The 18,000-nt window shown below is 33.9% G+C and overlaps 4 protein-coding genes and 1 pseudogene across 4 annotated transcripts in view; 4 read left to right on the forward strand and 1 right to left on the reverse strand.

Annotated features, from left to right (window-relative positions):
- Positions 1–15: 15 nt before the first annotated feature.
- On the forward strand, positions 16–492 carry LOC125190839 (receptor-like protein 9DC3). The gene has a single exon (XM_048088248.1). It carries the CDS (start codon positions 16–18, stop codon positions 490–492), a length of 477 nt encoding a protein of 158 aa, XP_047944205.1.
- A 3,956-nt stretch (positions 493–4,448) lies between these two features.
- On the forward strand, positions 4,449–9,269 carry LOC125202146 (receptor-like protein 33). The gene is made up of 13 exons (XM_048100499.1): positions 4,449–4,520; positions 4,599–4,742; positions 4,814–4,961; positions 5,256–5,399; positions 5,476–5,619; positions 5,695–5,838; positions 5,914–6,057; positions 6,128–6,271; positions 6,351–6,494; positions 6,573–6,716; positions 6,784–6,927; positions 7,002–7,145; positions 7,859–9,269. Exons 4-13 carry the CDS (start codon positions 5,306–5,308, stop codon positions 9,136–9,138), a joined length of 2,526 nt encoding a protein of 841 aa, XP_047956456.1. The 5' UTR covers positions 4,449–4,520; positions 4,599–4,742; positions 4,814–4,961; positions 5,256–5,305; the 3' UTR covers positions 9,139–9,269.
- A 340-nt stretch (positions 9,270–9,609) lies between these two features.
- Positions 9,610–9,705, reverse strand: LOC125202933 (annotated as a pseudogene).
- A 1,535-nt stretch (positions 9,706–11,240) lies between these two features.
- Positions 11,241–12,517, forward strand: LOC125202515 (probable LRR receptor-like serine/threonine-protein kinase At3g47570). Its single transcript, XM_048100924.1, has 2 exons — positions 11,241–11,868; positions 12,028–12,517. The coding sequence occupies exons 1-2, from the start codon at positions 11,490–11,492 to the stop codon at positions 12,138–12,140; spliced, it is 492 nt and encodes a 163-aa protein (XP_047956881.1). The 5' UTR covers positions 11,241–11,489; the 3' UTR covers positions 12,141–12,517.
- Positions 12,518–14,931: 2,414 nt separating this feature from the next.
- The window catches only part of LOC125190845 (receptor-like protein Cf-9 homolog), a 9,669-nt gene continuing 6,600 nt past the window's right edge, over positions 14,932–18,000 (forward strand). The window contains exon 1 of the mRNA XM_048088256.1: positions 14,932–16,089. Coding sequence (XP_047944213.1) covers positions 14,932–16,089 — 1,158 coding nt within the window. The remainder of the gene's footprint in view (positions 16,090–18,000) is intronic.

The following is an 18,000-nucleotide window of genomic DNA, read 5'->3' on the forward strand; positions in this document are numbered from 1 at the left end:
TTATCTCTTGCGGGTATGAGTTTGCTCGAGTCGCTGGACTTGTCTTCAAACAATCTGGATGGAGGAATTCCTAGTGGATTGTCAAACCTGACATTTCTTGCGAAGTTAAACCTTTCAATGAATAATCTTGTGGGAGAAATACCCCAGTCTAATCAACTTTCCACATTTGGGAATGAATCATACGTTGGAAACGCAGGATTGTGTGGATTTCCATTGACGAAACAGTGTGAAAGAATTGATGCAAAACCAATACTTCCTCATGAAGATGATGGAGATGATAATGATGAGTCTGGATTTATAGATGGATTTGGTTGGCGAAGAGTGGTGACGGGATATGGATGTGGATTTTTAGTTGGGATCGGAATTGGTTACATTATTATCAGAAGTGGAAGGCCAAAGTGGTTGGTGGAATTCTTTTTTGGCGTTGGATATAATAGTAATAAGAAGAAGAGAAGAAAAGGAGAAACAACACCATCACCAAGGAGAAGGTGATTCTAGACAAGTAAACATGCTTGTAATAGTATAAATGTTTTTTGCTTTAATATTCGGTATTTCGCTTAATATATTTGTGTGTTCCTTGAATCTGTGAATAAGAAGTTTCTTGCATAATATATATGATAATATGTCCACAAGAAGATCAACCACAAAGGCACACCATCTAATTGACCCCTTAGATGCTTATACCTATTGATAGTCAATCAATATAATGATAAAATCAAATCCTAACATGAATAAAATAGTTGTAACAAACTATGAACATGACTTTCGAATAAACATAACCAATGCAATAACAAATCAACCAAGATAAAAATGGAAAAATTACTTGATACTAGTCAAACGAGGCCTCCATTCCGTAGCAAGACATTTAGCGTGACCAGCTCTTCATTATGCATAAATTTCATCGTGAGGTCGGCATAGTTTTCGGTAACCTTACCCAAACTCCTTAGCCACTGAAGTCCCAAGACCACATCCGAACTATGAATGCATAGCACAAATAAATCGACCACAAGCTCGTGCCCTTGAATCAATAACTTCGTGCGGTCACACTTCTCGTTACAGCTTAACTACGCGCCATTGCTCAAATACACGCGAAAGAGCTTGGTTGGTTTAACCTCCAATCCAAGTTTCTTCACCATATCGGGATGGATAAAATTATGCGTACTTCCGCAACTGATTAGGGTTTCGACACTTAATCCCGAGACCGTACCGGTCACTTTAAAAACCCGAGACGGTACATTGGGATTTCTGTTATGAGCATGAGTTTCTTTTGCCATGACTGAGTTCAAAGAAGATGGGAAGGCGGCGGAGATGAAGAAGATGTCAATAGGAGATTAAATATATATAGAAGGCAAGATATCATCTTGGAAATAGATTATTTCTCTTTTGCTAAGAGATATCAATGAGATTTCGGATCTTCCTAATTTATAGTGTTAATTAGTTAAAGTTATACCTAATATCAATGATCTAGCTTCCTAATATACCTAACATTAAAGTTAATTTTAAAATTAAATTTGACAATAATTAAAACAATAATAATAATCCAAAACTTTTTCCAAGATGTGCTTAATAATTTTTAATTGAAAATGTGAAAATAAATAATAAAAAATTATTATTATCATCGTTATAGCTATTGTTATAAAGTAAGATTGATAATTTTAAAAATCAACAAAATTTTCTTAATTCATACTATTATAATAATAATAATAATAATAATAATAATATTGATACTATTAACCCTAATAACAATATTAATATTGACTAATTGTCTAATCCCTTACGCTTTGGACCATTGGTCTCACGTCCCAGGCCCGGCCCATGTCCATTTTGTTATCCTCTTGACTCATTGGCCCATTGGTCTCAATTCCCAGGCCCGTATCATGTGCTCGAACTGATATAGTTGAGAGATATTCAATATATTAGAAACCCAAATGTAAGCCCACTATAAATTAAAAACACTAGGAAAATTTGAATTTAAGATACTAGAATCGAAATTGAAGATGTAGACGAATTAAGAAGATTTGAAATGTATAAAGTATTTATTGAAAACAAAAAATATAATGGAATTATTTTTGTAAACTGATTTATTTATATACTTTTTAAAAATTATTTACACTTTTAAGTATTTTAAAAATTCTTTAAAAATCTCACTTACTAATTTATTTTTTAATATTTTTTCCATAAATTAATTAAACACATACCAAGTCTACTTTGTATTTTGGATAGACTTGAGCCCTCTGTCTAAGTCAAAATATATTCCACAACTACTATCCGGCAGAAATTAATGAATTTTTATCCAATAAATTAAATTCAATTGACTTGCTTTAAAGCCTTTGTCATGCATCAGTAAACCAACTGAAAATGAAAGTAAATGGGCCAGCATGCCATTGACTTGACTTGGAACTCTTCAACAAGAGTCAGTGATGAGTTATGTGTCACAGATATGTGGAGCTATCAATAATTAATAGGATGTGAAACACAGTCATTAAATACATGACAATGGTGTTGAATTGAGCTTGAATCTTTTTACAGATTAAAATGTGAGCAAATTCATCTTGTGAAATATTTTGAAAATTTATAGCTTTTCAATTTGGGTTTTACTCCCTCCGTCCGATTGAATATGACCCACTTTCCTTTTCAGTTTGTCTCATCTAAGATGATCCATTACTAAAAATAATAACCCATTTATCTCTACTTTATTCACTTTCTCTTACTTTATTCTCTCCATTTAACACAGAAAATAAAAGTGCATAAAATCTTGTGCCGCCTAAGGAAGGGGTTATCTTCCTTGGGACGGAGGGAGTACTATATAATTTAAAAAATAACTGATTTTACTTCACTTTACAAGTTATTTTTCATAGAATTTTACATTCCTACTCCAATACACATGTACGTTACATGCCTATCACTGTGAATGTAAACTCGAGACCTTTGGAATCTAAAAACATTAGTTAAGGTTTACTTACACGGTAGTATATATATAGTGGTAGCACACATCTTCAACTCTCCACACATTTACTACTTTCAAAATCAATCCTAATGGATATATCTTCACAGTTTTATCTCTTTGGAACCTCACTCTTACTTCTTCAATGGCTGATTCATTATAGCTCAGCCAGCTCATATATCAACCTTGATCGTTCTGCACTTATTGCCTTCAAATCTCGAATATCTTTCGATCCCTATAATATATTGACCAAAAATTGGAGCAGTGAGAATAGTGTCTGTAGTTGGATCGGAGTTACCTGTGATTCTCCCTATCACAGGGTGACTCGGTTGGATGTATCATCCATGGGTCTTGTAGGAACCATTCCACCAGAAATCGGAAATCTTTCTTTTCTTGTTTCTTTAGATTTGCATGAAAACTCTTTCCATGGTCCTATTCCCACATCCATTTTCAACATGTCATTTTTAGAAGATTTGAATTTGAGGAATAATAGTTTGTCTAGTAGCCTACCGTTTGATATGTGCAAACACAAAGTTGTATGGAGAAATACCGTCGAATTTGGAGCACTGTTCACAGCTTGAGTATGTTTCTTTGCGCAGCAACAACTTTAGTGGACATGTGCCAACACAAATTGGGAAGTTGACAATGCTACAAGAATTATACTTGGGTGCCAACTATTTAAGTGGTAAGATCTCATCTCCATATAAAATAGTGTGAAAATTGCGTTACAAAATGTATTTTAGTTTCATTGTACTATTCTTTCATGTCAATTATACACAGAACCAATTTTAAATACAGAATGCAACCTAAGGTCATTTTTACTTCGTTATCAGTTTATTATAAGAAATTCAGATTTTTAAAATGGCCTATGTCATTTTTTAGATCGTATGGTTCATCTTAAAATTCAATTTCATACAATGCACTGAAAACGAGGAAAAATGACCTTTGAAGTTCTCATAGTCCTATTTGTTTTGGTTCTGTGTTTAGCATATAAGGGTATGTTTTGTCTATAATATGACCCGATGACTTTATATCGCATGTACAAAGGCATATATAATTGGATGTTGATATGACGTAATTTACTCACAGGTAATATTCCAAAAGAAATTGCGAACTTGACAAACCTTCAATGGTTGGGCCTTCATAACAACAATTTAAGTGGTAAATTTTATTTAATACTTTTACATTGCCTACATTTGTTAAGTGGTACTCCCTCCGTTCCATAATAGAGTCATTTTACCATTTTGGTACGTTCCATAGTAATAGAGTCATTTCCCCTTTTAGTAAAGTCAACACATTTTTTCACGCTTACCTTACTCTCTCTTACTTTTCTCTCTCTTCATTTCTCTACCTTTTTCATTTTCTACTTAACTCACCTAACACTATTTTTCTTAATCTCTGTGCCGAAAAGAAACCTCTCCATTGTAGGAGGTAAGATTTTATCTCATACTCTTACATTAATGCCTACATTTGTTGTGGATTGTTTGGTGCAATTTATTCATAGGTAACATTCCTAAAGAAATTGGGAACTTGAGAATGCTTCAATGGTTGGATCTTAATACAAACAAGTTAAGTGGTAAGATTTTATATCATGCTCGTTAACTCCCTGCATTTGTTTTGGCTTGATTGATTTGATTCAATTCAATTTACTCAGATAATATTCCAAACGAGATATTTGGTCTCACAAATCTACAAACTTTGGACTTAAGTGTCAACGACTTTAGGGGCCACGTTCCTAGAGAAATTGGGAACTTGACAATGCTTCGATTGTTAGACCTTAGTACGAACAAATTAAGTGGTAAGATCTTATCTCATGCGCTTACGGTCCCTACGTTTGTTTAAGTTTTGATTTGTTTCAATTACTCACAGGTAATATTCTAATAGAGATTGGTGCCCTTACTAATTTACGATATTTAGACATGAGTTTCAACAAGCTTAATTAGCCAACATGTTCCACGAGAAATTGGGAAACTAGAAGGGCTTCAATCCTTGTACCTTAGTAATAACAAGTTAAGTGGTAAGATCCTATTTCATGCTCTTACATTCCATACATTTGTATTGCGTTGATTGATTTGATGCAATTTACTCACGGGTAACATTCCAAATGCGATCAGTGCTCTTACTAATTTACAAAATTTGGATGTGAGTGTGAACAACTTTAGTGGCCATGTGCCAAAAGAAATTGGAAATTTAAAAAATGCTTCAGTGGTTGAACGTCCGTACCAAGAAGTTAAGTGGTATGAACTTATATTATGCTTTTACATTTTCTCATTTATTTTGGCTTGATTGATTCGATGCAATTTACTCGTAGGTAATATTCCAAATGACATTGGTGGTCTTACTAATTTACAAACTTTGAGCATGGATTTCAATAGCTTTAGTGGCCAAGTACCAAGACAAATTTGGAACTTGACAATGCTTCAAACGTTGTATCTTGGTAACAACAAGTTAAGTGGTAAGATCTTATGTAATTTTCTTACATTCCTTACATTTGTTTTAGCTTTTATTGATTTGCTTCAATCTACTTACAGGTAATATTCCAACTGAGATCAGTGTTGTTACTAACTTACAATATTTGGATATGAGTTTCAACAACTTCAGTGATCTAGTGCCACGAGAAATTGGGAACTTGACAAGCCTTCAGTTGTTGTTCCTTAATAACAACAAATTAAGTGGTAAGATCGTATCTCGTGCTCTTACATACGCTACATATGTTTACACTTGATTGATTTAATGTGATTTATTATCAGGTAATATTCCTACAGAGATCGGTTCACTTATTAATTTACAATATTTGGATATGAGTTTCAACAACTTCAGTGATCATGTGCCACGAGAGATTGGGAACTTGACAAGCCTTCAAACGTTGTACCTTAATAACAACAAATTAAGTGGTAAGATCGTATCTCATGCACTTACATCTCATACATATGTTTATGCTTGATTGATTTTATGCAATTTATTTTCAGATAATATTCCGAAAGAGACTGGTGCTCTTACTAATTTACAAACTTTAAGCATGAGTTTCAACAACTTTAATGGCCATGTCCCAAAAGAAGTTGGCAATTTGACAATGCTTCAGTGGTTGAACCTTCATAAAAACAAGTTAAGTGGTAAGATATTATGCTTTTACATTCCCTACATTTGTCTTGGTTTGATAGATTTAATGCAATTTACTCACAGGTAATATTCCAAAAGAGATTGGTGCTCTTACTAATTTACAGTATTTGGCAATAAATTTCAACAACTTTAGCTGCCAAGTACCAAGAGAAATTTGGAACTTGACAATGCTTCAAACGTTGTATCTTGGTAACAACATGTTAAGTGGTAAGATCTCATGTAATGCTCTTACATTCCTTACATTTGGTTTAGCTTTAATTCATTTGATTAATCAACTTACTTACAGGTAATATTCCAACTGAGATCAGTGTCGTTACTGACTTAGAACATTTGGATATGAGTTTCAACAACTTCAGTGATCATGTGCCCCGAGAAATTGGGAACTTGACAAGCCTTCAGTTGTTGTTCCTCAATAACAACAAATTAAGCGGTTAGATCGTAGCTCATACTCTTATAGTATTTGCTATATATGATTAGGCTTTATTGATTTAATGCAATTTATTCTCAGGTAATATTCCTATAGAGATCGGTACCGTTACTAATTTACAATATTTGGATATGAGTTTCAACAACATGAGTGATCATGTGCCACGAGAAATTGGCAATTTGACAATGCTTCAGTGGTTGAACCTTCATACCAACAAGTTAAGTGGTAAGATATGCCCTTACATTCCCTCCATTTTTCTTGGTTTAATTGATTTAATGCAATTTACTCACAGGTAATATTCCAAAAGAGATTGGTGCTCTTACTAATTTACAGTATTTGGAAATAAATTTCAACAACTTTAGTGGCCAAGTGCCAAGAGAAATTTGGAACTTGACAATGCTTCAATCGTTGTACCTTGGTAACAACAATTTAAGTGGTAAGATCTTATTTCATGCTATTACATTCCATCCATCTGTCTTGACTTAATTGATTTGATGCAATGTAATACAGGTCATATTCCAAAAGAGATTGATGCTCTTACTAATTTACAAATTTTGAGCATTAGTTTCAATAGCTTTAGTGGTCACGTGCCAAGAGAAATCCAAAACTTGCCAAAGCTTCAAGAACTGTTCTTGGATGCCAACAATTTAAGTGGTAAGATCTTAATTAGTTCCCTGCTTCTTTTTTAGGCTTTGATTGGTGTACAACTGATTATTTTAAATCCATATTCCATTTAATTCTTTAATTTTCATGCTTTATATCTAGGAATACAAACCCTTTTAAAGAATAAATTTTTATTTGGAATTTATGTATATCCAAATTTTCATATTACATGTGCAAATTAACTCGAATATAGTTGGATTTTATTTGATGAAATTTACTTGCTCGTGCTTTTATTGATTTACTAACTTTGGTAGGATCTTATCTTTATTTGGATTACTATATATTTATCCACCAAAAATGTTCTTATTTATAGATTATATGAGTTTTAATGCGCAATTGATAAAATATGTATGGAATAGAAGAGAGAGAGAAAAAAGTGCTAAAAACCCATTAATTAGATATAGAATTAATTTCGGTGCATTGACCAATATGAAAAATGTGTATAAAATAGGAGAGAGATAAAAAAGTGATGAAAAAGTTCCTATAAATAGAAATAGAACAATTTTGTTGGACAGACCAAAATAAAAAATTAGACTATTTTTTGAGGATGAAATATATATAATTTAGATAAAATTATAGATCCACATATCAATTTACATTCATATATCATTATAAATTTGTGATAATGCATTGTTTATGACAACGATAGATTATTAGTTGTTTCATTGAATTTTATCCGTATGTTGTATAATATAATCTTCCAGGTCCGATACCATCCACCTTTGTGAATCAATCAGGAATGGTTTATTTAGGGCTTGGTCTCAACTTCTTCAATGGAGAGATACCACCATCCATTTGCAACATGACATCCCTCCAATTCCTCTATTTATCATACAATAATTTGGAAGGGCCAATTCCAAAATGTGTGGGAAACTTGAGCACATCTCTTTTAATCCTCCATTTGAATGCAAATAAACTTAGTGGCATCATTCCATCAACATTCCAAAAGGGTTGCAATCTTCAGTCAATCAATCTGAATGACAACGAATTTGAAGGAACACTACCCCAAACCCTAGTCAACTGCCAGGGTTTGTTGGGCATCGATATTGGTAATAATGAAATACAAGATGCGTTTCCCTTTTGGATGGAATCACTCCCTCAACTTCGCTTGCTTGTCTTGAGGTCAAATAAGTTCAATGGTATGATGTTGGTGGATTCAAACTCAAACACGGAGCGACCATTTCCAAAGTTGCAAGTCTTTGATGTATCGCAGAATGCATTTGTTGGCCCTCTACCTGATAGATATATCAAGAACTTTCGAGGTATGATAGATGCAAAGGAAAACCAGACTGATGATGCAGCAAATTTGTTTCTAAGTTTTATAGACTTGAAACTCACATTGAAAGGATTGGATCAGCTATTGCTGCAATTGTTGGATACCTTTACAACTATTGACTTATCCTCTAACAGATTCTCTGGGAGCATTCCAACTTCAGTAGGGAATCTTAACTCTCTTAGATACTTGAATTTGTCTCACAATACCATTGTAGGACATATACCTTCATCGGTTGCAGGTATGAGTTTACTCGAGTCGTTGGACTTGTCTTCAAACAAACTAGATGGAGAAATTCCAAGTGGATTGGCAAGGTTGACATTTCTTGCAAAGTTAAACCTTTCGATGAATAATCCCAAGGGAAAAATACCACAGTCTACTCAACTTTCCACATTTGGTAATGAATCATACGTTGGAAATGTAAGATTGTGCGGATTTCCATTGACAAAAAAATGTGAGGGGAGTGATGGAAAACCAGTATTTCCTCAAGACGAAGAAGATGGTGATGAGTATGGATTTATAGATGGATTTGGTTGGCGAAGTGTGGTGATGGGGTATGGGTGTGGATTTGTAGTTGGAATTGGAATTGGTTACATGATTATAAAATGTGGAAGGCCAAAATGGTTAGTTGAATTCTTTTTTGGGGTTGGATATAATAATAGTAAGACGAAGAGAAGAAATAGAGCAAAAGCAACCACAAGGAGAAGGTAATTCAAGACAAACGTTGTGATTTCCTTGTGCTTCATTTGTAACTCTAGCATAGTGGGTGTATATATGATGTTTTGTAATTATGCTTTGTAAAATATGCAATTAATGTTGTATATCTAAGGTTGGTTACTTTAGTTCCCAAAAACTTATGCATATTGATTCTATTGTGTGACTAAGCTCTTGCATGCAATCCTTGAGCCATATTTGTACTTTGGAACGAGCAGAAGTATCATATTTCAATGTTCAAAAATTTAAATATTGCAATGTTCAAAATTGTTACATTCTAATCTTATGTCTTAGCCATTGGACCATAATATACAGTATGTCTTACTCATACTTATCCAACGCATATGATTTCTGTTAGGGAACAATCTTATGAGATGAAGTAGGGCTCTGTTTTGGGCCATTTTATTTGTTGGACCTTTTTATTGTGTTGGCCCATTGGGCTCCATCACCAGGCCCATCAGATTCCGTAAAAATCATTTCTCGATTTATGCGTGTCATTCTTGCGTAGGGCCATGCTAATCTTCTCTGTATCGTTATAATTTTATCGGATGTCCCTAGAGGGACGGATTCCATGTAGAGATCACATGTCTTGATAGTTGGCCAAATATTGGATAAATGAGATACCTAAATTACTAACATATTCGATAAATGTGATTATAAGATTCCAATATTAAAAAAGTCCTAGTTTTCTATATATTTTAAAAGATTGAGTCCCCTGTATAAGTCAAATTGTATATATTGATGCCGTGACCCATTTGTAAACCGTGGCCATATAATATAAAGAAAACTTAACTTCAAACATTTACTTTCCACAATATATATAGGTGTCATGCCCCAATTGTAGACCTTGGCCATTTAATATCAAGAAAACTTACCTTCAAACATTTACTTCCCAATAAATATATAGGTGTCATGCCCCAATTGTTAGCTCATCAATTCATCGTGACTAAACACTATGGACAATTTATTCAATCACAATTCTTCCTTCCATTAAAATGAAGTTATACTTTTCTCATGATTAGACCTCCAACCAATAATTCATAGTTACTATACTTAACTTGAATTGTGATAATATATGGATCCAACTCTCTTGCTGACAATTATTGTAATTCGTCAGTTCTATGTTAATTGAGTTGATTTTTTATTTTTGGAAGTTTCAAGTTAATTGAGTCATTTTTATTTTTAACAAAAAGTAACCGTTTCTCATACTTTGTTCTCTCTTCATTTTTTCTACTTTATTCTCTCTTACTTTATGAGGCCTCAATTAACAAGGAATAGAGGGAGTATTTCTTAAAAATTTTATGTCTGTGGATTTGAATTTTAAACATTTGACTTCAAACATTATCTTTTTTCTATTGCAGAATTGTGACATCGTTATTTTTTCAATATAGTTGTTTTATTAAAAGATATAGTTAGGCTACTTAAGTTGAAAACTTTAGAGAATGGGTTGAAATTTTATAATTATGAAAGTTAATTCCCTTCCTTTGTATCCACCTGTTAGTCTCTGTGTGTAAATAATCAATATTTTTAACTAATATAACTATTGGTATAAAGAGTCAACATTCATTATCGTTGATTTATTCAGCATAGATTGTAGAAGTCTAAATATTTGACTTCTAGTGATTTATATCCAAATGAAAAATCATCAATATTTGCTTAGAAAAAAACTGGTCAAAAGTCTGTAAGGAGTAATTAGTTATGAAAAGGTAACTCCACCGTCCCGATTAATTACCCATTTCTTAATTGGCGCGAGATTTGAGTAATTTTTTTTAATGTGGTTAGTTCAAGAGAGAAAGAATGGATGTAACTATTAAATGGAGAAAGAGAAAAAAATTAAATTTTTAATTGATGAGAAAAAAGGTGGTTGAATTGATTAACTGAAGAGACAGTTACCAAAAATAAAAATGTGTCAACAACAAACGAAAACGAAAAGTGTGTCATCCTAGCTGTAAATTGTAATAGAGGAGCAGAAGACATGATACATTATTTATAAAAAAGAAAAAGAAAAAAGAAAAACACACACACACTGTTAAGTTAAATACTTAGTATATAGACACTTTTAATATCCGCGGTATATAAGCTGCCACAAATTACTTTCTTTGAAATCAAGCCAAATGGATAGAATTTCCCATCTCTACTTCCTTATTGCAACACTCTTACTTTTACAATGGTTGATTGATTATAACTCAGCCAACTCAGATATCAACATTGATCGTTCCTCACTACAGCCTTCAAATCTCGAATCTCTTTCGATCGCAATAATATATTGACCAGAAATTGGAGCAGTGAGACCAACATTTGTAGTTGGATCCCGCTATCACAGGGTGAGACAGTTGAATATATCGCACATGGGTCTTGTCGGAAGCATTCCACCAGAAATCGGAAATCTTTCTTTTCTCATTTCTTTAGATGTGACCAATAACTCTTTTGGTGGTCCTATTCCCCCATCTATTTTCAACTTATCATTTTTAGAAGTTTTGAATTTGGGAGATAATAATTTTTCTAGCAGATTACCATTTGATATATGCAAATACAATCTGCATAGGCTCAAGAAGCTTCGTATATCTTTCAACAAGCTGTATGGAGAAATACCATCGAGTTTGGAACATTGTTCGCAACTTAGGTATCTTTCTTTGCGCAGCAACAACTTGAATGGACTCGTGCCGACTCAAATGGGGAACTTGACATTGCTTCAAGAGTTATACTTTGGTGGTAACAATTTAGTTGGTAAGATCTTATCTCTTACTCATAGTTTTTCAACTTTTTTTGGCTTTGTTTGGTCTAGAAATGATCATTTTAAGGCCATATTCAATTTAATTCTTTAATTTCTATGCTTTACATTTGTGAATATATAATAGGATATTGATTGATACAGTTCAATTACAGGTAATATTCCAAAAGAGATTGGTGCTCTTACTAATTTACAAATTTTGGACTTGAATGTGAACAAATTGAATGGCACATTTCCAGCAACTATTTTCAGTATAGCATCATTATAAATTGTTGACTTGATGTGAATCCGGGTATTCACAATCATAGGATGCAACGACATCGAGGGCCATGGGTTGATTGGGGTCCGAAAAGAAGGTGGAGATATGGCAAGGAGCCAAGCCGGATTCGAAGGTCTGACTCAAACCAGAATTTTCCTATCAAAATGATGTCCAAATTCTGTTCTAAGACCATCAATATCTTCATCGTCAAAAGAGCTTCGCGTGATTACCTTACACGCCTCAATCGGTGCTCGGATGAGGAAGTTATGGCCGTTTGACGAAAGTCACGCAGAGCTGCCAAAAATGCCCGGCCACAGAGAAAACGCCCGGGCAAGGCCCCAAAACGCCCGGGCCGGGCGTTTTGCCCGAAAATGCCATTTTTTAAAGATTTTAAAGACTATTTTCCCTATTACTTTTGTTTTAGTATAAATACTCTTTTGTAGAGTTTTCATTCTCAGCTTTTGAATATTTGTAAGAGACAATTTCTCCATATTTGAGAGCTCACCTTCTTCATCTTTTGAAGACTTATCAAATTCCTTCGGGTTGCATTCGATCTTTTGCCGGGCTAAGGTTGATTGTAAAGGTATGCTTGCTAGTTCTTGTGTTGCTAGTTTGTGGAGCCATTAGGTGTTTGTATGTGAAAGTGCCTTTGGGATTTCTTTCTTGTTCTTCACCTAAATCATAACACTTATCCATCCTCTATCCTTTTATCCTTTTTTCCTTGTTCCATTTCTTGGTTTATCTAGTTTATTTGTTGGGTTTATTTACAAGAATAAGTCCGGGGCAAATTCTTGAGTCTTCAATCTATAAGATTCACATTATGACTTTTCCTACAATCAACTAAGTGGACCATTATCACCACAAATTGGAAACATAACTTCCCTTTTCAGACTAAGCCTTGAATTCAACAATTTCAGTGGTATGATTCGTATACTTAAATATTACTATTATTTACCTATTATTATAGCATGTAAATGGATTTTTTTTTAAAATTTTGAGTTGATTATCTCTCTAATTAGGTAATATTCCAAAAGAGATTGGTCGTCTTCTTAATTTCGGGCGACTGAGCATGTCTGGAAATAAGTTCAGTGGCTCATTGCCAAGAGAGATTGGGAACTTAATAACCATGTTTGGATTGTTTCTTCGTAGTAATGATTTAAGTGGTATGAATATCTTGCTTCCTTCTTACTTACAAGTCATATATCTTTTCAACAATGGTTTAAAAGGTAACGTCTCTCTTTCTCTATGTATATATCTCTCTACGACTCCCTCTTGTCCCCATAGAATGTCTCATATTTCTTATTTGAATGATCCCCAATATATGTCTCTTTCACTTCACATTCTACTAACTCACTTTACTCATATTTTATTATCAAATCAATATATAAAAATAGGACGCACACTACGTCAACTTTTTTCTTCCTTAACAAAGTCAAACAAATTCTTAAAACTCAGGGTCAAATATGAGTCATTTAATGGGGACCAAATGAAGTACTATATGTCATTCTAGATCCGTGCTCAAAATCAATTTTAAGGTCTAATATCTTCCGCCATTGGGAATATATCAGAGCTGACCTATTTAGGACTCCATCATAACAAACTAATTGGAGAGATTCCATCATCCATTTGCAACTTTAGATTACTGTCACTCCTCCATTTAGCGGACAATCATTTGGGATGGTAGGACAGCTTCCAAAGTGCTTGGGGAACACCAATAGTTCACTATTACTCCCTCCGTCCATGAATAGGAGTCCCAATTCTATCCGGCACGGGTTTTAAGAAATGTTAAGAAAAGTGAGTGGAAGAAAGTTTAGTGGAATATGGGTCCCATTTGTATATATTAGTTTTAAATGATATGTGAGTGGAATGGGTTAGTGGAATGTGGGGTCTCTTTACCATTTATGGTAAGCATGAACCGAGACTCTTATTCGTGGATGGAGGGAGTACTTCTTAATTTGGGTCAAAACCAAATCACAGCCCTTCAATCTACATTTGCAAAAGGATGCAGCCTTCAGTACATTAATCTGAAAGACATTCCAATGTTTATTAAGCTTGCACAATGTTTCTTGTATATTCTTGCAGGTCCTATACCAAAAGAGCTAGGTCGCCTTTTTAATTTATGGGAGCTGCAGTTGCAAGACAATATGCTAATAGATAGATCTATACCGAAGGAAATTCGGAACATGACATCTCTTTCCTACTTATGGCTTAACAATAATACATTAAGCGGTATGATATTTTTTCTTTCATTGTTATATGCTCCAAAGAGTTAAATAAAATACTCCCTTCGTCGCGCAATAGTAGTCTTATTTAGTTATGTCACGAGTTTTAAGAAATGTAAAGAAAAAAGTAGGTAGATTAAGTTAGTAGAATATGAGTCTCACTTATATATATTAGTTTTATAATAAAGTCTGAGTGGAATAAGTTGGTGGAATGCAGGGCCTACTTACCATTTATGGTAAAAGTGAAATAAGATTCTTATTGTGGGACGGACCGAAATGGCAAAATAGGACTCTTATTGTAGGCGGAGGAAGTAAAACATTGTGTATGACTTCATATATTAGTGTCACAACTTCATATTTTAAGTAGCATTATTTCATGTCTCTTTATATATTATTGGATACAAAGTTGTACTGTATTTATTAACTGATTGGATGTTATGATTGTCATTTTCAAAATTTGTACGAGTAGGTACTATTCCAAAAGAAATTGGAAATCTGAAACACCTCAGGGAGTTATGGCTTCACGTAAATAATATAGATGGTATCATACTCTCTCTCTCTCACTCTCATATGTCAATATGTCATTCTTGATCCCAGTTCAAAATCAATTTACAGGTCCAATACCTTCCGCCATTGGGAATATGTCAGAGCTGGCTTATTTAGTACTCCCTCATAACAAATTCAGTGGGGAGATTCCATCATCCATTTGCGACCTGAGATTATTGCCACTCCTCCATTTAGCAGACAATAATTTGGAAGGACAGATTCCAAAGTGCCTAGGAAACTTTAATAGTTCACTGTTGCTTCTTAATTTGGGAGGAAACAAAATCACAGCCCTTCAATCAACATTTGCAAAAGTATGCAGTCTTCAGTCCCTCAATCTGAATGGCAATAAATTGGAAGGAATACCTCACTCCCTAATCAACTGCCAACGTCTGCAAAACATTGATTTTAGTGATAATGAAATACGAGGTGCATTTCCCTTTTGGATGGAAACATTCCCTCAACTTCGCGTCCTCATCTTGAGGTCTAACAAGTTGAATGGGACTATGTTGGAGGCTTCAAAGATCGAGCATCCGTTTCCAAAGTTGCAAGTCTTGGATATAACAAGAAATGTGTTTGTTGGCTCTTTACCCGATAGATATTTCAAGAACTTTGGAGGTATGATAGATGCTAAGGACAATCTAACACGCGTTCAGAAGGATGTGCTCCAAAGATTTTTTGACTTGAGTGTCACTTTAAAAGGTTTGGATCAGACATTGTGGAGATTGCTGGATACACTTACAACGATCCATTTTTCTTCCAATAATTTCTCTGGGAGTATTCCAGTTTCCATATGCAATCTTAATTCTCTGAGATACTTGAATTTGTCCCGCAATACTCTCACGGGAGGGATTACTTTGTCTCTTGGGAATATAAGTATTCTTGAGTCATTGGATTTGTCATGGAACAGATTGAGTGGAAAAATTCCAAGTGACCTGACAGGGTTGACATTTCTTTCGAAATTAAACCTATCAATGAATAACCTTGTGGGGCAGATACCACAATCTAAGCAGTTTTCCACCTTTCAGAATGATTCATATGTGGGAAACTGGGGATTGTGTGGAGTTCTATTGACAAAACAATGTGAAACAACCGATGGAAAACTAACATTTCCTACAGAAGATGATGATGAGTCAGGATTTATAGATGGATTTGGTTGGCGATGTGTTGTGATGGGATATGGAAGTGGATTTGTAGTTGGGATTGGAATTAGTTACATGATTATAAGAAGCGGAAGGCCAAGATGGTTAGTGGAATTCTTTTTTGGTGTTGGACATAAAAATAGTAAGATGAAGAGAAGAAATAGAGCAAAAGAAACAACAAGAAGAAGATGATTCCAGACAAACGTTATGCTTTTCGGTGTTTCATTTGGATCTCTAGCATGTTAGGTCTATGATGTTTTGCAATAATGCATCTTAAAGAATGTAATGTTTGTATTTGTATGTTAGGTTACTTTTTTTCAGAAAACTTAATTATGTGATTGCCACTATTGTATATTAGTCCCTTACATGCAATGGCGGAGCCATAATCAGCTGGCAATGGATGCTAAAAAATCAAATAATTTTTAGGAGAAGAATTACTAAATCATTTAAAAAATTGAAAGTTCTCGTTTTACTCTGATATTTCTTGTTCACGGAATATAAATTTCAGATCAAGACATCACGTGACATTTTATCGAACATTTGTAGACTGCACAAGACTTTGTCGGGCATTTCAGCAAACAGTTGGAGCGCATCTTATGCTGTGATGTGAAACATAATGAAATAGTAATAAAATGTGGAATATGTATGATGTTATATATGATTAGATAAAATGGTGACATATTATTTAGATAATGAAAAATTACCAGTAACCATTAGGTTTCTTACAAAGGATCAAACGAAATCAAATTATAAAATTATAAAGATCTATCAAAGCTCATATGTTCAAAAGGGATGAAACTAGCATAAGTTTCGTATGTATGTGCGCGATGAAAAGAAGGAAGAAGACAGGAGAGGAACGTACATGGATTTGGTGACCGGCGACGGCGGAGAATCAGCGAGAAAGTGAGGGGAATCTGATTTGTGAGTTTGTGAAGGGCACAATCTGATTCTATGGAGATGGGCTTTCTTTTGGGCCAGTTTGTTTTATTTAAATAGTTAATTGCGCCGATTTTATTGAGAAGAAGAAAGAACTCTAGACCTTTTATAGTGTTAGCCCTTTTTTAATTTTAAAAGTAATTGAGCCTCCCTTGTTCAAAGAGGTCTCCAAGATTAAATATTCTGATGTAATTATGAAACTCAAGAAATTAATCTACAGACTAATTTTTAAACCTCTCAATTCAATTAAAGTAATCTCCTTATTAATAAATTTATGAAAAGTAAAATGAAGAAAATAAAAAATACTAAAAGCTTTAGCAATTACATCATAGTAGATTTAACATAATACTTCGTTTATAAAAAATAGGACATACTGTGAATGTCATGTGTTTAGTGTGGAATTGGTAAACTAGGAGAAAATTAAAAATGGAGTAAGAGAGAAGTTAAATTTTTTATAATTTTAGCCATCATACCTGACTTTATTTATTATAGATACTAAGCAAAACGATAGAAGTAGCAATTATAAAAGAAATACAAAACACAACTCAAACACAAGAAATCGCACAACTGAATCAATTCCCCCTGAGCGTTGGTGCAGCTCAGTTGCGTCTCTTCTTCTTCTTATATTTATATTCAACTCCAAAAAAGAATTCCACTAACCATAATGGCCTTCCACTTCTTATAATCATATAACCAATTCCAATCCCAACTATGAAACCACTTCCATATCCAATTACAACACATCGCCAACCAAATCCATCTATGAATTCATATTCATATTCATCATCTTCTTCTTCTGCTGGCTGCATCCGCTGCCCATCATCCGCATTGCATTTTCTTGTCAATGGAATCCTACACAATGCCATGTTTCCAATGTATGAATCATTCTCGAATGTGGAAAACTGTTTTGTTTGTGGTATTTGTTCAACAAGATTGTTCATTGATAGGTTTAATTTTGCAAGAAATGTCAACCTTGTCAATTCACTTGGAATTTTACCATCCAATTTGTTTGTTGACAGATCCAAC

The sequence above is a fragment of the Salvia hispanica genome, chromosome 1, assembly GCF_023119035.1.
Source record: "Salvia hispanica cultivar TCC Black 2014 chromosome 1, UniMelb_Shisp_WGS_1.0, whole genome shotgun sequence".
NCBI classification, from domain to species: Eukaryota; Viridiplantae; Streptophyta; class Magnoliopsida; order Lamiales; family Lamiaceae; genus Salvia; species Salvia hispanica.